This window comes from Liolophura sinensis, chromosome 6, assembly GCF_032854445.1.
Source record: "Liolophura sinensis isolate JHLJ2023 chromosome 6, CUHK_Ljap_v2, whole genome shotgun sequence".
Classification (NCBI taxonomy): domain Eukaryota; kingdom Metazoa; phylum Mollusca; class Polyplacophora; order Chitonida; family Chitonidae; genus Liolophura; species Liolophura sinensis.
The window spans coordinates 78,948,268-78,972,622 of NC_088300.1; the positions used below are offsets into that span (position 1 = coordinate 78,948,268).

Genomic DNA, 24,355 nt, shown 5'->3' on the forward strand with positions numbered 1-24,355 from the left:
GTATGTGGAAACATTATCCCACCTCAGTTGTCAGCCTTCCTGTGTATGTAGAAACATTATCCCATCCCAGTTGTCAGCCTTCCTGTGTATGTAGAAACATTATCCCACCCCAGTTGTCAGCTTTCCTGTGTATGTGGAAACATTATCCCATCCCAGTTGTCACCCATCCTGTGTATGTGGAAACATTATCCCACTCCAGTTGTCAGCCTTCCTGTGTATGTGGAAACATTATCCCACCCCAGTTGTCACCCATCCTGTGTATGTGGAAACATTATCCCAACCCAGTTGTCAGCCTTCCTGTGTATGTGGAAACATTATCCCACCCTAGTTGTCAGCCTTCCTGTGTATGTAGAAACATTATCCCACCCCAGTTGTCAGCCTTCCTGTGTATGTAGAAACATTATCCCACCTCAGTTGTCAGCCTTCCTGTGTATGTAGAAACATTATCCCACCCCAGTTGTCAGCCTTCCTGTGTATGTAGAAACATTATCCCACCCCAGTTGTCAGCCTTCCTGTGTATGTGGAAACATTATCCCACCCCAGTTGTCAGCCTTCCTGTGTATGTAGAAACATTATCCCATCCCAGTTGTCAGCCTTCCTGTGTATGTAGAAACATTATCCCACCCCAGTTGTCACCCATCCTGTGTATGTAGAAACATTATCCCAGTTGTCAGCCTTCCTGTGTATGTAGAAACATTATCCCATCCCAGTTGTCAGCCTTCCTGTGTATGTAGAAACATTATCCCATCCCAGTTGTCAGCCTTCCTGTGTATGTAGAAACATTATCCCACCCCAGTTGTCAGCCTTCCTGTGTATGTAGAAACATTATCCCACCCCGGTTGTCAGCCTTCCTGTGTATGTAGAAACATTATCCCACCCCAGTTGTCAGCCTTCCTGTGTATGTAGAAACATTATCCCATCCCAGTTGTCAGCCTTCCTGTGTATGTAGAAACATTATCCCATCCCAGTTGTCAGCCTTCCTGTGTATGTAGAAACATTATCCCATCCCAGTTGTCAGCCTTCCTGTGTATGTAGAAACATTATCCCACCCCAGTTGTCAGCCTTCCTGTGTATGTGGAAACATTATCCCATCCCAGTTGTCAGCCTTCCTGTGTATGTAGAAACATTATCCCACCCCAGTTGTCAGCCTTCCTGTGTATGTAGAAACATTATCCCACCCCAGTTGTCAGCCTTCCTGTGTATGTAGAAACATTATCCCATCCCAGTTGTCAGCCTTCCTGTGTATGTAGAAACATTATCCCAGTTGTCAGCCTTCCTGTGTATGTAGAAACATTATCCCACCCCAGTTGTCAGCCTTCCTGTGTATGTAGAAACATTATCCCATCCCAGTTGTCAGCCTTCCGGTGTATGTAGAAACATTTTCCCACCCCAGTTGTCAGCCTTCCTGTGTATGTAGAAACATTATCCCACCCCAGTTGTCAGCCTTCCTGTGTATGTAGAAACATTATCCCATCCCAGTTGTCAGCCTTCCTGTGTATGTGGAAACATTATCCCACCCCAGTTGTCAGCCTTCCTGTGTATGTAGAAACATTATCCCACCCCAGCTGTCAGCCTTCCTGTGTATGTAGAAACATTATCCCATCCCAGTTGTCAGCCTTCCTGTGTATGTAGAAACATTATCCCACCCTAGTTTTAAGACTTCCCATGTACATGACTGTACAGACATTACCTCTCCCAAGGTTGCAGCCACCTCGCATAGTACAAGTATCAACTTCATTGAGTTTTCCCAGCATTTAGCCTCCTTAAAATAAAGACTTGTTTTTCTGCATTTTGTTTTTCAATGCCTCTCCATTGAAGTGCACATTTCAATCTGAATGGGTCTTGTAATCATCGTGATGTTTATCAGTTTTGCATTCAAAGGCTGTCTACATCCCTAGTACTCATTTTTTGTAGACACAAGCATTATTGACAAATATGTATTATGTATAAAATTACCTCATAGTGGTCCTTCAAACTGGGACCTGGCAATGTCTTCCAGAATTAAACCAGTCATTATCTTCAGCCATTAAGTAAGTGTCTTCCATCACCATTTTACCAGTATTCAGCCATCTCAAAACCATTAAACTAGGCAAATGTCTTCCTCCATGACAACAGGCAGTGTCTTCAACCATGACACAAGGCAATGTCTTCCACCATTATACCAAGCAATGTCTTCCATCATTATACCAGACATTGTCTTCCACCATGACACCAGGCAATGTCTACCACCATTACACCAGGCAGTGTCTGCCACCATGATACCAGGCAATTTCTGCCACCATTACACCAGGCAGTGTCTGCCACCATTAAACCAGGCAATACCAAGTCTGTGAAATAGTCATGATAAGCGGTAAACAAGGCAATAATAAACGTATTTCAACTGCGTCCAAACTGCGCTCCTATTTTATTTACAAAAAAGGCTTAAAAATAAGCTTGTTCGGAATTATTTGCTTTAGTTGTACACATTTTTCTCCAATATTGCTTTGTTTTTCATCTTCTGGATATAAAACCCAAAGCCCACCAGTGTGCTAAGCAACCTCTACATATTTGAGGTGTAATAATGTGATGTGTTACTTGTTCTTGTCTTTTCCATATCTTTCCCTAGCCAAGGTAAATCTGGCCCTAAAGATGGCATCATAGTTGATACACAGTTTGCATTTAAATAGATGTTGTAATTTCAGATTGACTCTGCTATTAGGTGATTAACATCCAGTGAGTAATGTGTGACCGTTCTGATACTGGTTTTTGCACCTCTGTACAACATCCAAACCCTCCCACCAGTCAGCTGCCCTAGGCCTGTACATTCACCCTTGACTCACACTCTGCAGTCTCTCTCTCTCCAGATCAGCCCGCTCAGAGTTATCTCCATGTCCTTAATGTTTTAGGTACTTTAGTGAAAACACCAGATAACGTTTAAAAAGGAGTACAATGTTTACTAACAAGTACCTGGTGTACGTCAGAGTGGTTAAGGATTGACTGAGTGGAGAGAAGTATTCAAAGTTTGTGGGTTATCTAGCTCCAGTGTGAACATTGTAATAACCATCATCAAGGTTGGAATCACTGATGGAAAGGGAGGTAATCCTACAGAACACACTTGTCCTGTGTTCAGGAAGTAATTACAAGAGTAAACATTTGAGTTCTCCCAGGGTATATAAAGGATTAGCTCCCTGTCATCAGAGAGAAAGTGATCCCGTGTACTAGCACAGGCGAGTGTGTATGTGTTACTGTCTGAAATGTGGTGATATGTGAAACGTCTTAACCAGGGGAACTTTTTGGATACAAGGGATATCTGGTTCTGGTTACAATTTTTTCATCCATTATGTGCGTGTATGTATGAGAATGACTACGGTACATTCCTTTCATTATAAATGTTGTAACAACATCCACGGGTAGTTCTCTTAGTTAGTGCATTTGGTATTAAAATTAATTTGAAAAAAGATTAAATTAATGTACATTTTATGGTACCTAACCACATGGAGATGGTAGATGGATACATGTATGCTAGGACTCATGGACTGAGTAGCTAGTTAGGTACTGGTGCTCCTGTAACCTCAGTGCTGAAGCTGAAACATTCATACTGTAACCTCTGTTGACATTGGCATTGTATTGCATTTGACGGAGCAAAGCATTATATTTAATTCCCTGAAAATGTCTGAACCCAGTGCTTTTCTACCAAGAGTTTTTTTGCATTCTGTGGAAGTTAATTTGCTGATTTTAGAAGCTAGAAGTTGTTGAGAATCATATTCAACTGTTATTGTTTTCAGTTGGTTGTTTATGAAGTTGTTGAAGAGTGCACAACATTCAGCTTTTGAGCAGTTGGAAATGATAAATTTATGCAGCAAATTGTTCATTTGGAAGATGTTTAGAATAATGGATAATTTGTTTAGATAAATGGGATAAAGTTAAGGATATTGTGTTTCTTTTGTTGGTTTTTAGGTCTAACACATATCATGCATTGTATTTACACTTGTTTTGTCATGTAGTATATGTCCTCACTGTGAAGAAGTTGTGAAAGTTATGTATTATCTGGCTATAACTTTTATTCCCCGGATATAAAGTTGAATTCTAATAAAATGGTTATCTTTGGTAGTGTATCTGTTCCAGATTTTTGATAAAACGCTTAACTTTGGTTGTACACTAACATATCTGAACATTCTTTGTATTGCTCTTACATGTCTCACTTTCATCTGTTCAGCAAAAGCAGATTGACACGTACGGCACCATGCCACGGAAGAAGACCAGAAAACGTCCCTCTGTCAAACACATGAAAGACAACAACTGAGTTCCCAGTCACAAGACCAACGAAGATCCTCCAATTCCACTAGTAATCTCCTCCTCGTCCTCTGTATTCTGTGTGTGTCTTCCAGGTTGCTACATCAGCAACACGTTACTGTGTGTCACTGGGAAGGACCAGGAGCATCAACTTTCGGTACAGCAGTACTATGCAGTCAGTGCATGTAGGCCATGTGATAACACTTGCATATACTATACCACTTCCGTGTCCACAACCGCTTACTGCTGGCAAGGAAATGGAGTCCAGGAACAACGCTACTTTGTAGCAGATTTCTATCTTGCGTGCATTGACTTTTTGTTACTCAAAACTTGCTCGCTTTCGTAAATGGATAATACACAAATATATATATATATACATGATTTTTTTTTTGTTATTATTATTATTTTTGAATCTCCTTTGACATATAAAGGTTGTGGAATTTTATCATGTGAAGCGATTTTGACCCGAGATGTTGGTAACTTACAGTAGATTATGTAACTGCTGTCATATCATAATGCAAAACATCAAGGTGTTTATTGGAGGCTTTTCCTTATACATTTGAAATCCATCCAAACCTTGGGTGCCTTGTATTTTCATCTCAGTGAATTTTATTGTGTCACTGGTGTGATATCAGATTTGTAAGTCACTTCACAGGGGGTTTGGTTTTGAATTGAAATTTTTTGTATAAACAGTGTATTTCATGTGGTGAAGGGGTAAGTTAAGAATGCTGAGAATCCTGTCTCCAATGTGTGACTGGCTGCCTTGTTGGATCAGTTCTACTGTGGTTAACTTGCTCACTGGTTGCACAAATCGCCCTAGTTTTGTTAAAAATCAATGGAATCTAACACCGACGACAATTCTTTATATCTATCTCAGTGTCGATGACATGGTTTCACTCAATCCAACATTTGAAATTCTATTGATAAGGACATATTAGCCTTCTCTGAAGTGCTCATCATACACACACAGTAGGAGACGGCATTCATTTTTTTCTGGTGTTTTTTTTGTATTGAACATTCATGCACAAGCAGCTATGGCAACATTCCAGTTGGAGACTGAACATTTCTTCCTAGACATTAAAGGGATAGGGAATTGTTTCTGATTGGCTGGTGTGATAGACAAGTCAAGGCTAGGCAGAGTCTGAGCTGACGGCATTTTAGGCATAGCAGGCTTATTCAAGCATGACCGAGGCTATGGGGTTTAACTCCACTCTAAGCCAATCAGCGCTGATTCTTTAATCTTTTAGAGGTTGTGAACCAGAAGACAGAATCTTCACTTAAACGAGTAGGAAGGATTTTTAGAGCCCTGCACTGATCTAGATAGTCTAGTGTGTTACTTTTCGATCTTTTGCACCTCTTCACCTTGTTTTGCCTTTGGTTTGCCTTTGGTTTGGGTTGGGTATCACAGTTTTGGCTTTATATGTGTTGTGTATTTGTTTATATGGATGTGTGCAAGTCAGATGTGCCATTGTATAGTGTAAAATACCAGGTCCATTTCTGATCACACCCTTCATCTAGAGGGTTACCTGTAGCATAAGAGTAGTCTTTGCTCAGGAAGGTTTTCAGCCTTTGTGTTTGCCCAGGAAGGTTTTCAGCCTTTGTGTTTGCCAAAACAAGCTCCCTGAAGACTGAATTTGTTCATTGATGGTTTGAAATAATAAGTAGATCTTCCCATAACAATAGAATGGTTAATATTTTCATAATATGTGGGAAACGACTTTACTGGTATATTTTTTAAGAAATTGTTTTTTTCTTTGTCTTGAAAATCTTTATAAATTATTAAAAGGTAAATGTGTTGGGAATGAGGTGTGAGGTTGTCTTGCTGTAGTTGTTCAAAGATTACGTCCTCTGGTAATCATCTACCTGTACCTATACCTCATTAGGGAAGATACGAGAAATCTTGATGTGGCCCCCATTCATATCGAGATTGTTTTTTGATTATGCTAATAAATATCCGTGGTCAGGTAACAAGAATACTACAACATGCTATGAAATGTCATAACTTGCAATTTCTGAGGGAAGGTTTTTTAAACCAGTTTGGAGAATACAGGTTTATGATGTTGGTGTATTAAGGTGATTGTTAGAAGACGATTTTTGAGTCTAATTTCATTTAGCAATAGCATTCAGGGATGAAATGCTAATTACAAGATGTACATGTTTTCGTTTGCTTTGTTATACGAGGTGGCTGGTTGCTCTAGAACGAAAACTTCCAATGTGATATGGCTGATGCCTTATTATCTACAGAGCTATATGTAGACTTTGCTTACTTCCCTGTGTGGTACAAGCACATTGCCTTACCTGCTGTATGATCGGGTGGCTGATGCCTCAACATCTGTCTACCTAAAAATCTGGGTCAGTGTAGAGACATATGCTTACCTCCCTTGGTGGTACAGGCACGTTGGTATCATGGGGTTTTGGAACAATAAATGTGAATTATCTATTAAAAAAAAATCAACATATCCCAGGAATAGAATAGAAGTCATAGAATCATCAGGTTTTTTTATTGAGGAAAATATTTTACTAGCGCTAAAGCTACAACTATTGTGTATTTATATACTTATCTAGAATTTATGGTATGGTATGCATCAGTTTTCGTGTACGAAGCCCAGTGGTTTTTGTATTATGCCCATGCAATAAATGTCAGGTTAATTTACTCTGCTTTTTTTTTTTATCAGATATGCAAGCGTATTATAACATCATGGTATAAAAGTATGTGGGGTGTAGCCAAATGTTAGATAGGTGCCATTGAGAGGTAGGCTTCCTTACCACCCCTGGCCTTCTGCAAGGGAATGCCTGTGTTTATTACAGAGAAATATGGGTCAGTTCTGAATTGTTATCAACACAAGGGAATTGAAACCCACCTTTCTATACCGTCCCATATATGCATGTGCAAAATTTAGTCTGTGCATGAAAGTTTTGTCTGTTCTCCTGATTGTGTTAATGACATTGTCTTGGTCATGAGCAAGGATACTTTTGTCATTTAAGGATGTATGGAAGCGCCCTTCACCGCCAGCTTCATCGTGGGATTTAGTTTTACATCAAAGACAGCTTTTATACTATAGAATGGAAATCAGTCAACTCACTCACAAGTTCACCAAGTCCAGTCAGTGCCTGACATTTACATGGATGTAGAAACTGAACTAGTAATGGAGATGAAGGACAGCTTCCATCTGTGAAGTGACAGAATACTGAATTGTGAGTCATGTCCAGTACAGAAACTTCACTCTGCAGCTGTGTGAGTGAAATGTCATTGTTCACAAATTGTTGATGTTGAAAATGTGACGAATAAAATAAATTTCAAGTTGGTATAACTTTTTGTCTGTTGTTTACACTCTTTATCAATAGCAGGTTGAATCATGGTACGTCTTCTGTCTGTCCATAAACTTCATGTCAACACTATATCGGTCGTGGGTTTCCCCCTGGCTCTGCCCGGTTTCCACCCACCATAATGCTGGCCACCGTCGTATAAGTGAAATATTCTTGAGTACGGCGTAAAACACCAATCCCAAAAAAAAAAAAAAAAAAAAAAAAAAAAAAAAAAATCAACACTATATCCACAAAAAGCCTGCGGACAGTCATGGTTTCCCCGGGGCTCTGCCTGGTTTGGTTAAACCATAACCGCCATTGTATAAGTGTAATATTCTTGAGTAAGGTGTAAAACACCAATCAAATAAATATACCCATGAAACCATCCCATAGAGTGTGTTTAAAAATCTGTCCCATTTTGTTATAAGTTGGTTTTTCATATCGCTTACAAGACTACAGGACCACTTCACTTTTTCAAGCCTGTATTGATTACTGGTATGTGCGTACCAGTGGCTCAGGCTGATTACCATCAACCCAATACGACCCCAGGTAGTGTGAAGGTATCACATGGTGTACTGCACACTTTCCTCCACCCATACCATTCACAAATGAAATAAAAGGGAAGTACTCTCAAGCACAACTTTTGACAACACGTCGTACTAGTTTTCTTCTGTTAAGTATGTAATATTGATCTTAAAAAGGAGTTTTGATTACTCTACTTTTTAAAGTGATCATTGTAAAAAACAGAATAAGATCCGGGATCCCACTGCAAAATGACCTTGCCACTTATCCATTAAAATGGCAGCATGGGTGTACAGGCAAAACTATTTCCTGATTATCATTGTTTTCGCAAGATTTGATGCCTAAAGCCACCAAAGAACATAATTCAGGGCATTCGTCCATTCTGTAAAGTTCCTTTTTCTACACTACATATATTCTACCCCATTTTGAAGTTTGCAGATTAATTGAATGGTGCCGCTAGCCTCAAAAGAGAAGTAACTCTATTGTCACAGATTTACCTTGACACCTGGGCCCAGTTGTTCAACACTGTATTAGAAATTAGGCTCTGTATTAACTTTAGTCTGGATAAAGTGCCATCAGGCCATTGGATGCTAACCTACAAAAATGTAGATCAGGCACCAAAGAGCTTGCCTGTAGGAGACACATGAATACAAACCTTCAGCTGAATAAACAACAAACTGAAGACGTGGGTTTTGTAATTTACAGCAATCAATAGTAAAACCCAAACAAAGCTCCCACGATGGAACATCTCCTTTGTGTTTTTTTACTTTAACACTGACTCTAATATACAAAACATTAAGTCATGAATTTTGCAATTCACATTAAGAAAATTGCTCCCAACAAATCAATGATGGAACATCCCCCTCTTGTTATTGTGTTCTACACATATGCAAAACCGAAGCTCAATAGATGCCACCCCTAACACTTACCCTAACATTGCTTTCCCTGTTGTTGGCCATCCATGCCTGGTGTTATGACATTTGTAAGCCATGTCTGTGATTTGAACTGGCGAGCTAAAAATTACACTTTCAGCACCAATAACAGTATTTTATTTGCCTCTAAAATGCACTTTCTTGCAAAATTCTAGGTAACTTACAGTTTTGAACAAAAAAAAAACAGAAAAAAGAAACAATAAAAAGTTTCATGAATGTGTTGGCTGGCCTTGCCACTAAGCCACCGATCTGGTTTCGGTTAATGCTATGTAGCCAAAACAAGGCAAGAATAGAAGGCACCCAATGACCTAACCCTACATTTGGTTTGTCTGCCTGTATGTACTACTTGTCACGTCATTCCACTTTCTTGGAGGACAAATATAGAGTTGAAGCCTTAACACCTTTTTTAAAATTTATTTCTGACAACACAAAGTAGACAATGAAGTAAGCCAGTCGTTGACAGTTGTGTTTAGTTTAGGGAAAAGGGCGATCCTAATCCCTGTGTTAAACAGGTACATGCCCATGGTTTGCTACATACTTCTCCATGTGTCTTACATCAACATGTGTTGACTTAACTGAACCAACCTCAAAATTGTCATCATACCCTCAACATTATATTTATAAGCAAATTTGACAGCAACAAATAGTAGTTATTTAAGACAAAGCTTTACTGAGAAGATTCTGAATGAACACACAAATGAAACCATGACACAAAAACGTGTCATGATGAAGATGTACTGATTAAAACAAAAAGTTGTGTCTATGTTGCCATCTCCTGTCACACAGATACACCACTGGGTGCATCCACACACTGGATCCCTCACACATCTCCCGGCTTCTCTCGCTATCCAAAAGGGCCAGCTGTTCTTTGATAATGCTACATAATGAGATGAGATGAAAATGGATTTTTCCCCAAGAACACAGTCACTTCTGTTTCATACTCTGTCTAGTGACTCTAACAACACAATACTGTTGCCTCGAACCACCTGAAACAGAACAAATGATTTACGTTTAATATTAAATTGGTAATTTATACATGAATCATTCTTCAATACACAGAGGGAAGCGTGTGGAACCGGAAGGAAGGTGATCATAACATCATCTGGTCACAAATACACAGAGGAAAGCATGTGGAGCCTGAAGGTAGGTGATTATAACATCACCTAGTCACAAATACACAGAGGAAAGCGTGTGAAACCTGAAGGTAGGTGATCATAACATCACCTAGTCACAAATACACAGAGGAAAGCGTGTGGAACCTGAAGGTGGGTGATTATAACATCATCTGGTCACAAATACACAGAGGAAAGCGTGTGGAACCTGAAGGTAGGTGATTATAACATCACCTAGTCACAAATACACAGAGGAAAGCGTGTGGAACCTGAAGGAAGGTGATCATAACATCACCTAGTCACAAATACACAGAGGAAAGCGTGTGGAACCTGAAGGTAGGTGATCATAACATCACCTAGTCACAAATACACAGAGGAAAGCGTGTGGAACCTGAAGTTAGGTGATTATAACATCACCTAGTCACAAATACACAGAGGAAAGCGTGTGGAACCTGAAGGAAGGTGATCATAACATCACCTAGTCACAAATACACAGAGGAAAACGTGTGGAACCTGAAGGTAGGTGATCATAACATCACCTAGTCACAAATACACAGAGGAAAGCGTGTGGAACCTGAAGGTAGGTGATTATAACATCACCTAGTCACAAATACACAGAGGAAAGCGTGTGGAACCTGAAGGTGGGTGATCATAACATCATCTGGTCACAAATACACAGAGGAAAGCGTGTGGAACCTGAAGGTAGGTGATTATAACATCATCTGGTCACAAATACACAGAGGAAAGAGTGTGGAACCTGAAGGTAGGTGATTATAACATCACCTAGTCACAAATACACAGAGGAAAGCGTGTGGAACCTGAAGGTGGGTGATTATAACATCATCTGGTCACAAATACACAGAGGAAAGCATGTGGAACCTGAAGGTAGGTGATTATAACATCATCTGGTCACAAATACACAGAGGAAAGCGTGTGGAACCTGAAGGTAGGTGATCATAACATTATCTAGTCACAAATACACAGAGGAAAACGTGTGGAACCTGAAGGTAGGTGATTATAACATCATCTGGTCACAAATACACAGAGGAAAGCGTGTGGAACCTGAAGGTAGGTGATTATAACATCACCTAGTCACAAATACACAGAGGAAAGCGTGTGGAACCTGAAGGTAGGTGATTATAACATCATCTGGTCACAAATACACAGAGGAAAGTGTGTGGAACCTGAAGGTAGGTGATCATAACATTACCTAGTCACAAATACAGAGGAAAGCGTGTGGAACCTGAAGGTAGGTGATTATAACATCATCTGGTCACAAATACACAGAGGAAAGCGTGTGGAACCTGAAGGTAGGTGATCATAACATTACCTAGTCACAAATACAGAGGAAAACGTGTGGAGCCTGAAGGTAGGTGATTATAACATCATCTGGTCACAAATACACAGAGGAAAGCGTGTGGAACCTGAAGGTAGGTGATTATAACATCATCTAGTCACAAATACACAGAGGAAAGCGTGTGGAACCTGAAGGTAGGTGATTATAACATCATCTGGTCACAAATAAACAGAGGAAAGCGTGTGGAACCTGAAGGAAGGTGATTATAACATTATCTAGTCACAAATACACAGAGGAAAGCGTGTGGAACCTGAAGGTAGGTGATTATAACATTATCTAGTCACAAATACACAGAGGAAAACGTGTGGAACCTGAAGGTAGGTGATCATAACATCATCTGGTCACAAATACACAGAGGAAAACGTGTGGAACCTGAAGGTAGGTGATCATAACATCACCTAGTCACAAATACACAGAGGAAAGCGTGTGGAACCTGAAGGTAGGTGATTATAACATCATCTGGTCACAAATACACAGAGGAAAGCGTGTGGAACCTGAAGGTAGGTGATCATAACATTACCTAGTCACAAATACAGAGGAAAATGTGTGGAACCTGAAGGTAGGTGATCATAACATAACCTAGTCACAAATACAGAGGAAAGCGTGTGGAACCTGAAGGTAGGTGATTATAACATCATCTGGTCACAAATACACAGAGGAAAGCGTGTGGAACCTGAAGGTAGGTGATCATAACATCATCTAGTCACAAATACACAGAGGAAAGCGTGTGGAACCTGAAGGTAGGTGATTATAACATCATCTGGTCACAAATACACACAGGAAAACGTGTGGAACCTGAAGGTAGGTGATCATAACATCACCTAGTCACAAATACACAGAGGAAAACGTGTGGAACCTGAAGGAAAGTGATCATAACATCATCTAGTCACTAATACACAGAGGAAAGCGTGTGGAACCTGAAGGTAGGTGATTATAACATCATCTGGTCACAAATACACAGAGGAAAGCGTGTGGAACCTGAAGGTAGGTGATCATAACATTATCTAGTCACAAATACAGAGGAAAACGTGTGGAACCTGAAGGTAGGTGATTATAACATCATCTGGTCACAAATACATAGAGGAAAGCGTGTGGAACCTGAAGGTAGGTGATCATAACATTATCTAGTCACAAATACAGAGGAAAGCGTGTGGAACCTGAAGGAAAGTGATCATAACATCATCTAGTCACAAATAAACAGTGGAAAGCGTGTGGAACCTGAAGGTAGGTGATTATAACATCATCTGGTCACAAATACACAGAGGAAAGCGTGTGGAACCTGAAGGTAGGTGATCATAACATCATCTAGTCACAAATACACAGAGGAAAGCGTGTGGAACCTGAAGGTAGGTGATCATAACATTACCTAGTCACAAATACACAGAGGAAAGCGTGTGGAACCTGAAGGTAGGTGATCATAACATCACCTAGTCACAAATACACAGAGGAAAGCGTGTGGAACCTGAAGGTAGGTGATTATAACATCATCTAGTCACAAATAAACAGTGGAAAGCGTGTGGAACCTGAAGGTAGGTGATTATAACATCATCTGGTCACAAATACACAGAGGAAAGCGTGTGGAACCTGAAGGTAGGTGATCATAACTTTATCTAGTCACAAATACACAGAGGAAAGCGTGTGGAACCTGAAGGTAGGTGATCATAACATTATCTAGTCACAAATACACAGAGGAAAACGTGTGGAACCTGAAGGAAAGTGATCATAACATTATCTAGTCACAAATACACAGAGGAAAGCGTGTGGAACCTGAAAGTAGGTGATTATAACATCATCTGGTCACAAATACACAGAGGAAAGCGTGTGGAACCTGAAGGTAGGTGATTATAACATCATCTAGTCACAAATACACAGAGGAAAGCGTGTGGAACCTGAAGGTAGGTGATTATAACATTATCTAGTCACAAATACACAGAGGAAAGCGTGTGGAACCTGAAGGTAGGTGATTATAACATTATCTAGTCACAAATACAGAGGAAAGCGTGTGGAACCTGAAGGTAGGTGATCATAACATCATCTGGTCACAAATACACACAGGAACCTGAAGGAAGGTGATCATAACATCATCTAGTCACAAATACACAGAGGAAAACATGTGGAACCTGAAGGAAAGTGATCATAACATCATCTAGTCACTAATACAGAGGAAAATGCATAGAACCTGAAGGAAGGCAATTGTGACATCTAGTCACAAATACACACAGGGAAATGTGCAGAACCTGAAGGAAGGTGATCATAACATCATCTACTCACAAACACACAGGAAAACGCGCGGAACCTGAAGGAAGGTGATCATAACATCATCTAGTCACAAATACACAGAGGAAAGCGTGTGGAGCCTGAAGGAAGGTGATCATAACATCATCTAGTCACAAATACACAGAGGAAAGCGTGTGGAACCTGAAGGTGGGTGATTATAACATCATCTGGTCACAAATACACAGAGGAAAGCATGTGGAACCTGAAGGTAGGTGATTATAACATCATCTGGTCACAAATACACAGAGGGAAGCGTGTGGAACCTGAAGGAAGGTGATCATAACATCATCTAGTCACAAATACAGAGGAAAGCGTGTGGAACCTGAAGGTAGGTGATTATAACATCATCTAGTCACAAATACACAGAGGAAAACGTGTCAAACCTGAAAGAAGGTGATCATAACATCACCTTGTCACATAAAACTGAGGCCAAACAAAACAATAATATCTAGCAACCTCGATTTAGTTAACAGTAAATGATCGATGTTTTACAGCATACTCCAGAATATTTCACTTATACAACAGCAACTAGAATTAAGGTGGGATGAAACCGGGCAGCGCCCAAGAGAAACGCAAAACCATCCCATATACAACCAGAGAAGAAGGTGGCATGACATCCCCACAGCAACAGCACTGGTGACACATTCCTCTCTCTTTGTGCTGTGCTAACACACTCCACAACGTAGGCCCCTCTAGCCACATTGTGGGGAGGACAAGCACATCAGAACCACATCACAGGAGAGGCCAAGCAAAGCCAGAACATCTACATGTATCCACATCACAAGAGAGGTCAAGCAAAGCCAGAACATCTAACCACATCACAAGAGAGGTCAAGGAAAGGCAGAACATCTCACAAGATTACGAGAAAGGCCAAGCAAACCCAAAACATTTAACCACATCATGGGAGAGGCCAGGTAAAGCCAGCATATCTAATCTCTCACTTGGAGAGGTCAAGCAAAGCCAGAGCATCTGACCACATCATGGAAGAGGCCAAACAAAGCCAGAACATCTGACCACATCCAAGGACAGGTCAAACAAATCCAGAACATTTGGTCACATCAAACGTGAGGACAAGCACACCCGTAATATCTAGCCACATCACGGGACAGGCCAAGCTAAACAACATCAAAGGAGAGGCCAAACAAAGCCAAAAGGTGAAGCCACATCAAAGGAGAGGCCAAACAAAGCCAAAAGGTGAAGCCACTTCAAGGGAGAGGCCAAACAAAGCCAAAACATCTAGCCACATCAAGGGAAGATCACTGCTGTATAACATAACTACCAGGCAAAAGAAAGGTTTCACCGTATTTTTTGTCATAAAAAAAAATAAAAGCGCGGTTCCGGATTTGATTCTAAGCAGGACATGGTGTATGACTGCATCGTTTCCTCTACCAGAGCGCATCGTCACGAACGCAGCAATTGCAATTGTGAAATTGCGATAACATGCAAAACGTCCTTTTGAGGCATGGCTCGTGATGCACGTGCGGTAATGTTGCATAAATACTCTTGCTCGAAAGAGCAGACATTCAGTGACCGAAAAAACACCAACAGTATGCCAAGACTTACGCAAGCGCAACGAGACCAGGCCATCGGTATGTCCACCATGGGAGTCTCGCAACGTCACATTGCAAGAACGTTCAACTGCAGCCAAACCACCATCAGGAGGTTGTTGATATGCTATCAGCAGACAGGCCAGACCAAAGACAGACCAAGATCGGGAAGACCGAGGGTAACAACTGCGCCTGAAGATCGCTACATCCGGCAGATCCACCTCCGAAGCCGATTCGTCACGGCGACGTCAACAGCGGGGACGGCACTAGGCCATGTCATCAGCCCCAGGACAACACTGCGTCGTCTTCGTTCAGCTGGTTTACGACCTTACCGCCCCTTCCGTAGGATGGCCTTGACCCTTTTACACCGTCAACGCAGACTGCGATGGGCACATATTGTACGTCGGTGGCAGCGACGTGACTGGGCGAGAGTGCTGTTTACAGACGAGAGCAGGTTCTGTCTATTCTGGAACGATGGCAGAGTTCGAGTTTTCCAACGAAGAGGCGAGCGTCTCGCGCCAAACTGCGTAAGAGACGTTTATCCGTTTGGAGGCGGAGGCGTCATGGTTTGGGGAGGGATTTGTGACCAAATGAAGACGCAGCTGGTTATTGTGCGAGGTAATCTGACTGGCAAGCGATACCCTTGATGAGGTACTGAGACCTGTCGTCGTTCCTTTCCTTTAATGACAGCCAAAAGGATCAATCTTGCAACACAACAACGCAAGACCTCACACTGCCCGCATTTTTACAGACTACCTCGAGACCGCAAACGTCATTGTGTTGCCCTGGCCAGCCAACTCACCAGACATGAACCCTATTGACCATCTCTGGGATCACCTTGACCGCCGTTTGAGACAGTTCCTCCAACTAACCAACAGGAACTTGAGCAAGCTCTGTTAAACCTATGGAACGTTATCCCAGCTGACGTCATCCGGCGACGGACGACGTCAATACGGAGGCGTGTGCTTGCATGCATTGATGCCCAGGGTGGCCACACTCGCTACTGATGACTGTAGTCCTTCATTTCTGTGGATACTGTGACTTTACATGCACTTGCCAGTTAACTTTACATTTGTGTAATTTTTTCTTCTGACCCCTTGTCTCTTTCATTGTGTTTTGTGGCCAATTGAATGCCAATATTTTAAAGCCTTTTTGAGAGAATATTTCACAATGATTCCTGTTTATAAACCAATCTTCTTAATTCTTACATCTGACTTTGTTTTTGTTTTATGGGCTCAAGAAGTGGGTGAAACCTTTCTTTTGCCTGGTAGTTTAGTTCACATTTTCTGACTGATCTGATTGCAGTCAGGTTCATAAGTAGAGGAAAACTAAGCGTCCAGACTAAACCATGTTTAGGTACATGACCAGCCTCACAAATTAAAGCTGAAGTTAAAGCAGCGAGGGCTGGATTCAAGTACACGACAGGCTTTATTTGTCAGGAGTCAAATTGGTTTAAACTCTTCAGAATAGCAATGCTGAGTTCCTACACGACAATACTCAGCTGAATTCCTATAAATTGACAATATCAATGCTGAGTTTACCACATAACATATGTGAGTTCCCTAAAAATATGAAACAATGATATTCCCATAAACAGATAAAAAATATACAGTGTTTACAAAAGAATGAGTGAACACTTGAGGTTTAACTTCGTACTTAACAATTTTTCAGCCATATGATGGTGAGTCATTAGGCGTGTGTATATATACTGTGGTTCTTATGGCAGGGCAAGTCCATACTGCCAAAGTGCTGCCGCCACTGAGGCATCATGCCCAAGACACCAGACATGACACCCCACCCAATTATACTGACACCGGACCCACCAGTCCTGTTTCCTTGCTCTAAGCTCTCAGTGCTGAGCACCAAGTGAAGCAGCAACAAGTACCATTTTTAAAGTCTTTCAAGCGACATGACCCATCCCGGGTTAGATCCTGAGTTTCCCAACGTTAAGGCAGGCACTCAAACCATTAGGCTACCAGAGGTCCAGTGTCAACAAAAGCTATATATAGTGTCAACTATTACATGTACTTGTTGGCAACATAACATTTCCACAAAACAAACTACACTTACAAATGTGCTCCAGTCAAAACCGGTTAAAATCGGTGGAATCTGAGCTTTGAGTGAAACTTACCACCATGCCAATGCTGTGTTTTTCTCCCTGTTTGGTTTCTTCCATACATTCATCCATAACGAGGTTCATGAATGGGTCAAACCCTCGCAGCACGCCACACACCTGACGACCCCCATTCAGTTTCACTGCCAAGTCACAATGAGAAGAAAATCATAACCAATGTATCAGACATTTACCTTTTCACAGCTGTATGTTTTCTTTAAAAGTGGGGAAAACATAAAAATTACACAAGTGCAGAATCACATGAAAAGTTAGTTGTAAATATGGTCTCCTGTTCCTTTTTTAGGTTTTTTTTATTATTTTCTTTAAAGCGGAGAAGACACTTGAACATAGGTTTGTAAGATGGGTATTTGGGGCCACCTCCTGGTAGACCTCTTCTCTCTACATCATAATGATATAAAGGAGGATGTAACACATGTTTAATATTAAATATTGAAGTCCTTGCTTGTGGTATATCCAGGAGATGTACCCTTTTTTAAATTATCTTTGGAGAATATTACAAAACCATTCATACGGAACAGTACTTCATTCAGTTATTGAAGCCCAAACGAATAGCTTGGTTTCATTGTGAGGGTAGTACCATTGTTTGTTTTGTTTAATTTTGCTCTCTTTATATACAGACCTAAATCCCTGTAAGCTTATTTCTATGTTTACCCGGCAACAACTAAAAGTTGCTAAGCTACATAACTGTATGCATGTCTATATACACATTCTTTGTGACTATTAACTGTACCATTTTGAAAAGTCTCAAAAGAGATGAAACGCGTTAATAGTTTAATACAAGTATGAGGTTATATTAGTCACCAGCGTTTTCATTCATCGTACACGTCATTAGCTCTTGCTAGCAAGTCATTCTCCTAGATATATGTATAAAAGTATGGTACACCATAAAACCGTATTGGTTTCAATCTATTCTGTTGTTCAAAAATGTTAAAGTTACTTGATACCAAACATATTGCCAAAAGAAATTCAGATTGTTCAGAATGTTTACAGTTAGGTAAACACAGCTAAACACCAACATTAGTTGCATTTGCCTGCTAAGTAAATGCCGTAAGACTAAATTTCCGAAAAATGTCAATTAAGAGAATTAAAAGGGGAAATCTGTCACTAGTCTAAACCGCCAACATGCAAATGAGGCAGCACAGAGATTTCCATAATGCAACATTTGCTTGTTGATCGCACAAATGAAAACAATATAACAGACTGAAAGCGTATTATAAGCAACCCATGTCTACTAATCCAAATACAACCTTCCTTAATTTCTATTAACCATGTATTATTAAAGTATTCATAATTCCCCAAAATCTGTACAACAAAACTGAAGTAACACAGAAGGCTGCATAATTACACCACAAAACCATATATGAAGTTCACAGAAGTATGAGCTTCCTGTCGTCTACACTACAAGTACACAACACTACACTAGATCAGTCAAAACAAATCTTCAGCCATGCTGCTAACTACAGCAACTTGAGCTGAAGGTCAAAAGGAAGCCCCTGAGAAAACAGACAAAAAAAAAGCAAAATGAGGTGACACTTTTTTGCCCAACACCAATATATTTTAAGAAGTTTTATTTGCCATGATAGCCCAAAGATAATGTAGAAATGTTAACACTTACAATTTAACCTCTTGTCCATATATCTGAAACAAATAATGTATAACATTAGAGCAAGAAATGCAATGTAACAAAGAAGGCCTCGATACGTCAAGGAGTGGGTAGACTAACTTGAGTATGCCTATTTATGGGCAATTGTTTGGTGAGACTCTTCACTACTTTTGCCATATGAAGAGGTTACCCACTTCAACACAAGTTTGATGTTCTAATCCAAGTGTCAATGTTTTCATATTTATTTTATTTTCATATTGATACACCAAACCACTCTTGATGTACCACTCTATCCTTTTTTTCACAATTATGACAATGGAGATAATAAAGTTTAGATATAGAAGATACTCTACTGACTGTGGCATAGCATTCAGGTTTAAACAATGCAGAATGCTTTTCAATCTTTCCACTCTTTTGGACATATTCAAATCCCACAAGATGAAGATTCAAATGCCAAAATGTAACACATCATCTTTCACGAATGAGATTTTCATGTCTCATTTCTCTGTGGTTGGAAAGAGGTGCAGCAAGAACGAAATTTAAATTAAGCACCGTCTGTACCATTTTGCACTAGGACATGTATACATATTAACTGATACAAAAAACACTACACACTAACATGGATTCGAATACTGCTTTTAATGGAGTGGAAAAGTTCAAGTCACTATAATAAAAATCTATAATATTCATTTATTTATTTGATTGGTGTTTTACGCCATACTCAAGAATATTTTACTTCTACAACAGCTGCCAGCATTATGGTGGGATGAAACTGGGCAGGGTCTGGAGGACATATATCATTTCTGTGTCTTTTCAAAGTGTGAAGCATGCAGTAGTCCAGTTTTAAACTTTTGACTCAAACAAATCAAACCCATGTCCTCCATGTTTTGAAATCAAACCTCTGGACACATTACGAGCTAGGTGTCTGAAAGACAGACTGCTGATCATTGACAAGTTTTGTAGGGAGAAATTTCAAACAACCAGCATGTACCATACTGAAACTTCAAATTCAAAACATGGAGAAACCCTGGTTTGACATTTTCCACATTTGAAAGATGGTATACCGATGCAGGCTTTGGCGTGTCTACACCTCAGATGGCTTAGGAAATCAGTGCATACCAAAAGTGAAGATGGGTTCCACAGTCGCTAGGAGAAATCCAATGAGAAGCTTGCATTTTCACGATATCTCCTTTTTCTGTTTACACTATCACTGGAACTGCCACACCGCATGGCAAAAAAAAATGTGCCTCTTTGGCGACTACAACACAATAGAGACCATCTCACATAGCACGTCTTAAGGATGCGTCACTCGAATAAGAATTATGTGTTTGCAACCAGGCTAGCCTAGACCACAAGCGTCATATTGAACTAATTTTAAGGTAGCCTGAAAATCCAGTTTTAGGATGGCTTTCTGCTTACTGGTATACGGAGACTGCTGCCATCCTTAACCTGCACAACATGTGCAGCCAAGTATATCGTTGTAATTGTATTTAGCTACCCCATCGGCAAGCTACCCCATCGGCAAGGCTTGCTGCATAGGCAATACTTAACATCCAGATCCACTTATAACATGGTTTGTCCGCAAGCTTAGACATTTATGCACCTTTTCTAACCATTCTCAGTCGAACTCGAAGGTAAGGTCTGTTTTGGGCTACTTGCCATGTGATGTGGTTCACCTGATTAACCTCAACTGACTGACAAGAAATTGACTACAGGTTATTTTTTCATCACCATAACGTCAACCACAGGTGTGCATGCACCGCGCACGTAAACAATAGCTGCAAATGTTAAATGACAGGGTATAACATTTGTAAGTAGGCCTTAAACGCAAGATATCATTACCACTTGTCACTTGTATATGTCCCAGCATGCGAAAGACCACAAAGCCGCCACCAAATGTAATTCACCTGATTTTTGCCCAGGACACGTAAGTTCTGGCTTGTATTTTGGACTATTTTGTGTGCTATTTTAAAATTCTATTATTCATCAGAGCATAACACTGAATCCATCCTTGCCTTTCGAAAAAATCGCTGCAGATTTATAAACTCTAAACCGGATGGAACTCACTTAATGAGGTCCACTATGACAGCACCCAAACTTAACTGCACTAAGCCCATGTTGAATTAAGAAAACTGAAGTTATGCTTGCAGACGCAGACTTCAGTTAGCAGTTTATCGCGTGGCACACTGCCTTGCCTATCAGGAGGTCTGCCATGCCTCTGTGAAGTCATATTGCAGCGCACTCTGCCTCTAAAAAAAAACACTTTATTTGATTTGCTGTCCTCTTCTCCAAAAAAAGTATGTAAATACATTCATTGGCTTGTCGTATCATATTCACTGAAAAACGCATCCGACAGAAGGATGACTTTTTCCTCTAAACATCGAAGAGTAACTATAAAATCTGAAATCTTTGTTAGCCTCATAATTCTTACCCCCTAAAGGAGGTTTCCAAGATTCTAACATTCAGTCAACTGCGCATCTATAATGCACAACTGCAGATCGACAAGCTTGCATCAACAATTTTGCACAACAGCATGCCTAGTTCAGGACGGCTGGAGAGGAAGCGTCAGTCCACCCATGACAGACTAGCCGCACAGAACAAGTCTATTTCAATCTTTTTTTGTAACTTTTTAAAAAAAGCCATTTGATTGCAATGGTATGAATTCTGCAAGTAACTTAATTGACTGACTTAAATGCCATCAGTCACAGGAACTTGTTTTGTTTTAAATGCCTTTAATACCCAATACTATTAGTCATAATTCCTGAACAAATAACATTCATGTCCATGGTGCTATTTGATGTAGTGGAAATCACAAAAAATAAAACAAATCAAAAAGATAATTGAAAATAACATAAATAAAAAAATAAAGCAATGCGGACACCCGGCTATTATGGCTAGGACATTCATCCTTCATAAATCCTGGTTAGGAGTCGGCAGGCGGTAATGGAAATATGTAGTTTTCTGGAGGATTTCAATGCCAACACTCAGTTACATTTCAAACCCAGAAATACATCACTTGACACTTCAAAATGCCTGTTGTTCAGTCGAAGTAACAACCTGGCAGTGGTTTAATTGTATTCATCGGTGACGACAGAAAATTAAGAAGACTGCAGAGAAATGAGTAGCCAAGGATCTCACCTGTGATCCTTTAATACAATAAATTATGTTCCCAAGACATTCTCTGTTCCTCTACCATTTTTTTTCCACATTCTGTGCCAATGAGGTGATTTAGATGTCGATGAGTGGGAAGGAGATGGGAGTTTGAAATCTGTGCCATGTTTTTTGAGAGGTGGTGATGAACTGTCAGAATTTTACAATAGCACACTGACTATCTTGATGGACTAGCCTCTGTTCCCATACCTAAATTTTACTATGGACGGCAGTCAGCTTCTCGCCTGTCAACTAGACCTTATGATATCCAATATCAAATAGTTCACAGCCAAATTCTGGGCTAATTTAATACAGACCCTACAACCACTTGTCTTTAATGACTGCCTGTACCTGTGTACGAGTATAGGCTACAAAAGTTTATAGGTATCATATCTGAAAAGCTGAAACACCAGCTTTTTACATACAGTTCCCAATGGGATCATGTCATAACGTCCTCTAGCAAAAACGCCATGTACCTAAACACCCTCTACCTAAACGTCAGGTGTCCAAAGTATGTGCAGTTAATGGTCTACAACAACAACAACACTGGTCAGTCAGTGTGTGTCGTGTATGCTTCACTGTAAGCCAAGGTATTTTTGGACGTATGTGACAAACATCAGTAGGCCTAACCGTGCAATCTTTGTCCACAACAGATCTCTGCATTCGTTTCTCTGTACAACAACAATCATATTTTCATACAATGAGTTTAGAAACTTTTAAGTCCAGAAATAATTTAAAACTGTGAATTTAACAATAGCAAACATTTATTTGCCACATCTGTTTTTGCTCACATAGAGAATACGTACATAATGATTGCAGGCATATATCTAAACCCATACCGATAGCCTGAGGGTAGAACATACATTATATATAGAGAGGGCGGTTAGGTAGAGCGCGTTGTGTCTGTAATTCTCCCCAATGATCAACAAACAATGTGTTGTTGTTGTTCACTTGAAGTTACAAAATTTACATGAAAGTATACAGATCTAGTTATTCTGCCTTAAACTTACTTTTTAAGTTCTGGGGGATGTGCCTTACTCATGGTGACAAAACGTGCCAAAAAAAATCTTGAACTTAAGGTTTTAGATAGCCAGATTCAAGGTGTCGATTTCTTCCGGCCTTCTCCCCACGCTTCCAACAATGGCGGTTTCGTTGTAAGTGCGTGTTTCACAATCTCGTACCTTTACATAAAATCGGCAACAGCCAACAGTACTCGTCAGCCTACATCCACGAGGGGAACGGAAGTACATCCACCAGGAGAACGGACATCCATCAGGAGGACGTTGCAGTGCGCATGACCATACATATGGCGCGAAATGCAAAGTGGTGGGGCATAGTTACACATTTGTGTTCGGTAAAAAGACATACGGATTATATCACCGTATATCTGACACCATTAACTTAAATTTTATTTACTACAGTGCTTCTCCAAATTATCGAACTATCGACAACAGATGATGAGTAAGACAAGGTATGTTATAAATTATCGGTATAAATTATCAAACTACCGACGACAGATGATGAATAAGACAAGGTATTCTAGGCCTATATCATAAGGATACAACAGCCCAAGGCCTCTCCAGACCCGTTTTCCCGACATGGGGTTCATAGGCCTATAGGACTATACAATATACAGGTACTTGGTATTTAACTTATTTAACTTCCTGCAGGTATAAAATACAACATCCACGAGGAGGACGGTGGCTTATTTAATTCCCTGCAGGTATAAAATACAACATCCACGAGGAGGACGGTGGCTTATTTAACTTCCTGCAGGTATAAAATACAACATCCACGAGGAGGACGGTGGATTTTTTAACTTCCTGCAGGTATAAAATACACATCCACGAGGAGGACGGTGGTTAATTTACCTTCCTGTAGGTATAAAGTACAACATCCACGAGGAGGACGGTGGCTAATTTAACTTCCTGTAGGTATAAAATACAACATCCACGAGGAGGACGGTGGCTAATTTAACTTCCTGTAGGTATAAAGTACAACATCCACGAGGAGAACGGCGGCTACTTAAACTTTCTCCAGGTATAAAGTACAACATCCACGAGGAGGACGGTGGCTAATTTACCTTCATATAGGTATAAAGTACAACATCCACGAGGAGGACGGTGGCTACTTTACCTTTCTC

General features: G+C 40.4%; 2 protein-coding genes across 4 annotated transcripts in view; one reads left to right on the plus strand and one right to left on the minus strand.

The window, feature by feature from the left end:
• Positions 1-7,573, plus strand: part of LOC135469302 (receptor expression-enhancing protein 1-like) — a 50,234-nt gene extending 42,661 nt beyond the window's left edge. For all 3 annotated transcript variants that reach the window (XM_064747919.1, XM_064747921.1, XM_064747920.1), the window contains one exon: positions 4,196-7,573. Coding sequence is in view for 1 of the 3 variants with exons in the window: in XM_064747921.1 (XP_064603991.1) it covers positions 4,196-4,282 (87 nt within the window). In the remaining 2 variants the exon portion in view is untranslated. The remainder of the gene's footprint in view (positions 1-4,195) is intronic.
• A 1,858-nt stretch (positions 7,574-9,431) lies between these two features.
• On the minus strand, positions 9,432-23,380 carry LOC135468575 (small nuclear ribonucleoprotein G-like). Its single transcript, XM_064746912.1, has 4 exons — positions 23,223-23,380; positions 19,075-19,097; positions 17,457-17,581; positions 9,432-10,018 (listed from the first exon to the last, which is right to left on the minus strand). The coding sequence occupies exons 1-4, from the start codon at positions 23,252-23,254 to the stop codon at positions 9,968-9,970; spliced, it is 231 nt and encodes a 76-aa protein (XP_064602982.1). The 5' UTR covers positions 23,255-23,380; the 3' UTR covers positions 9,432-9,967.
• Between the last annotated feature and the right edge of the window lie 975 nt (positions 23,381-24,355).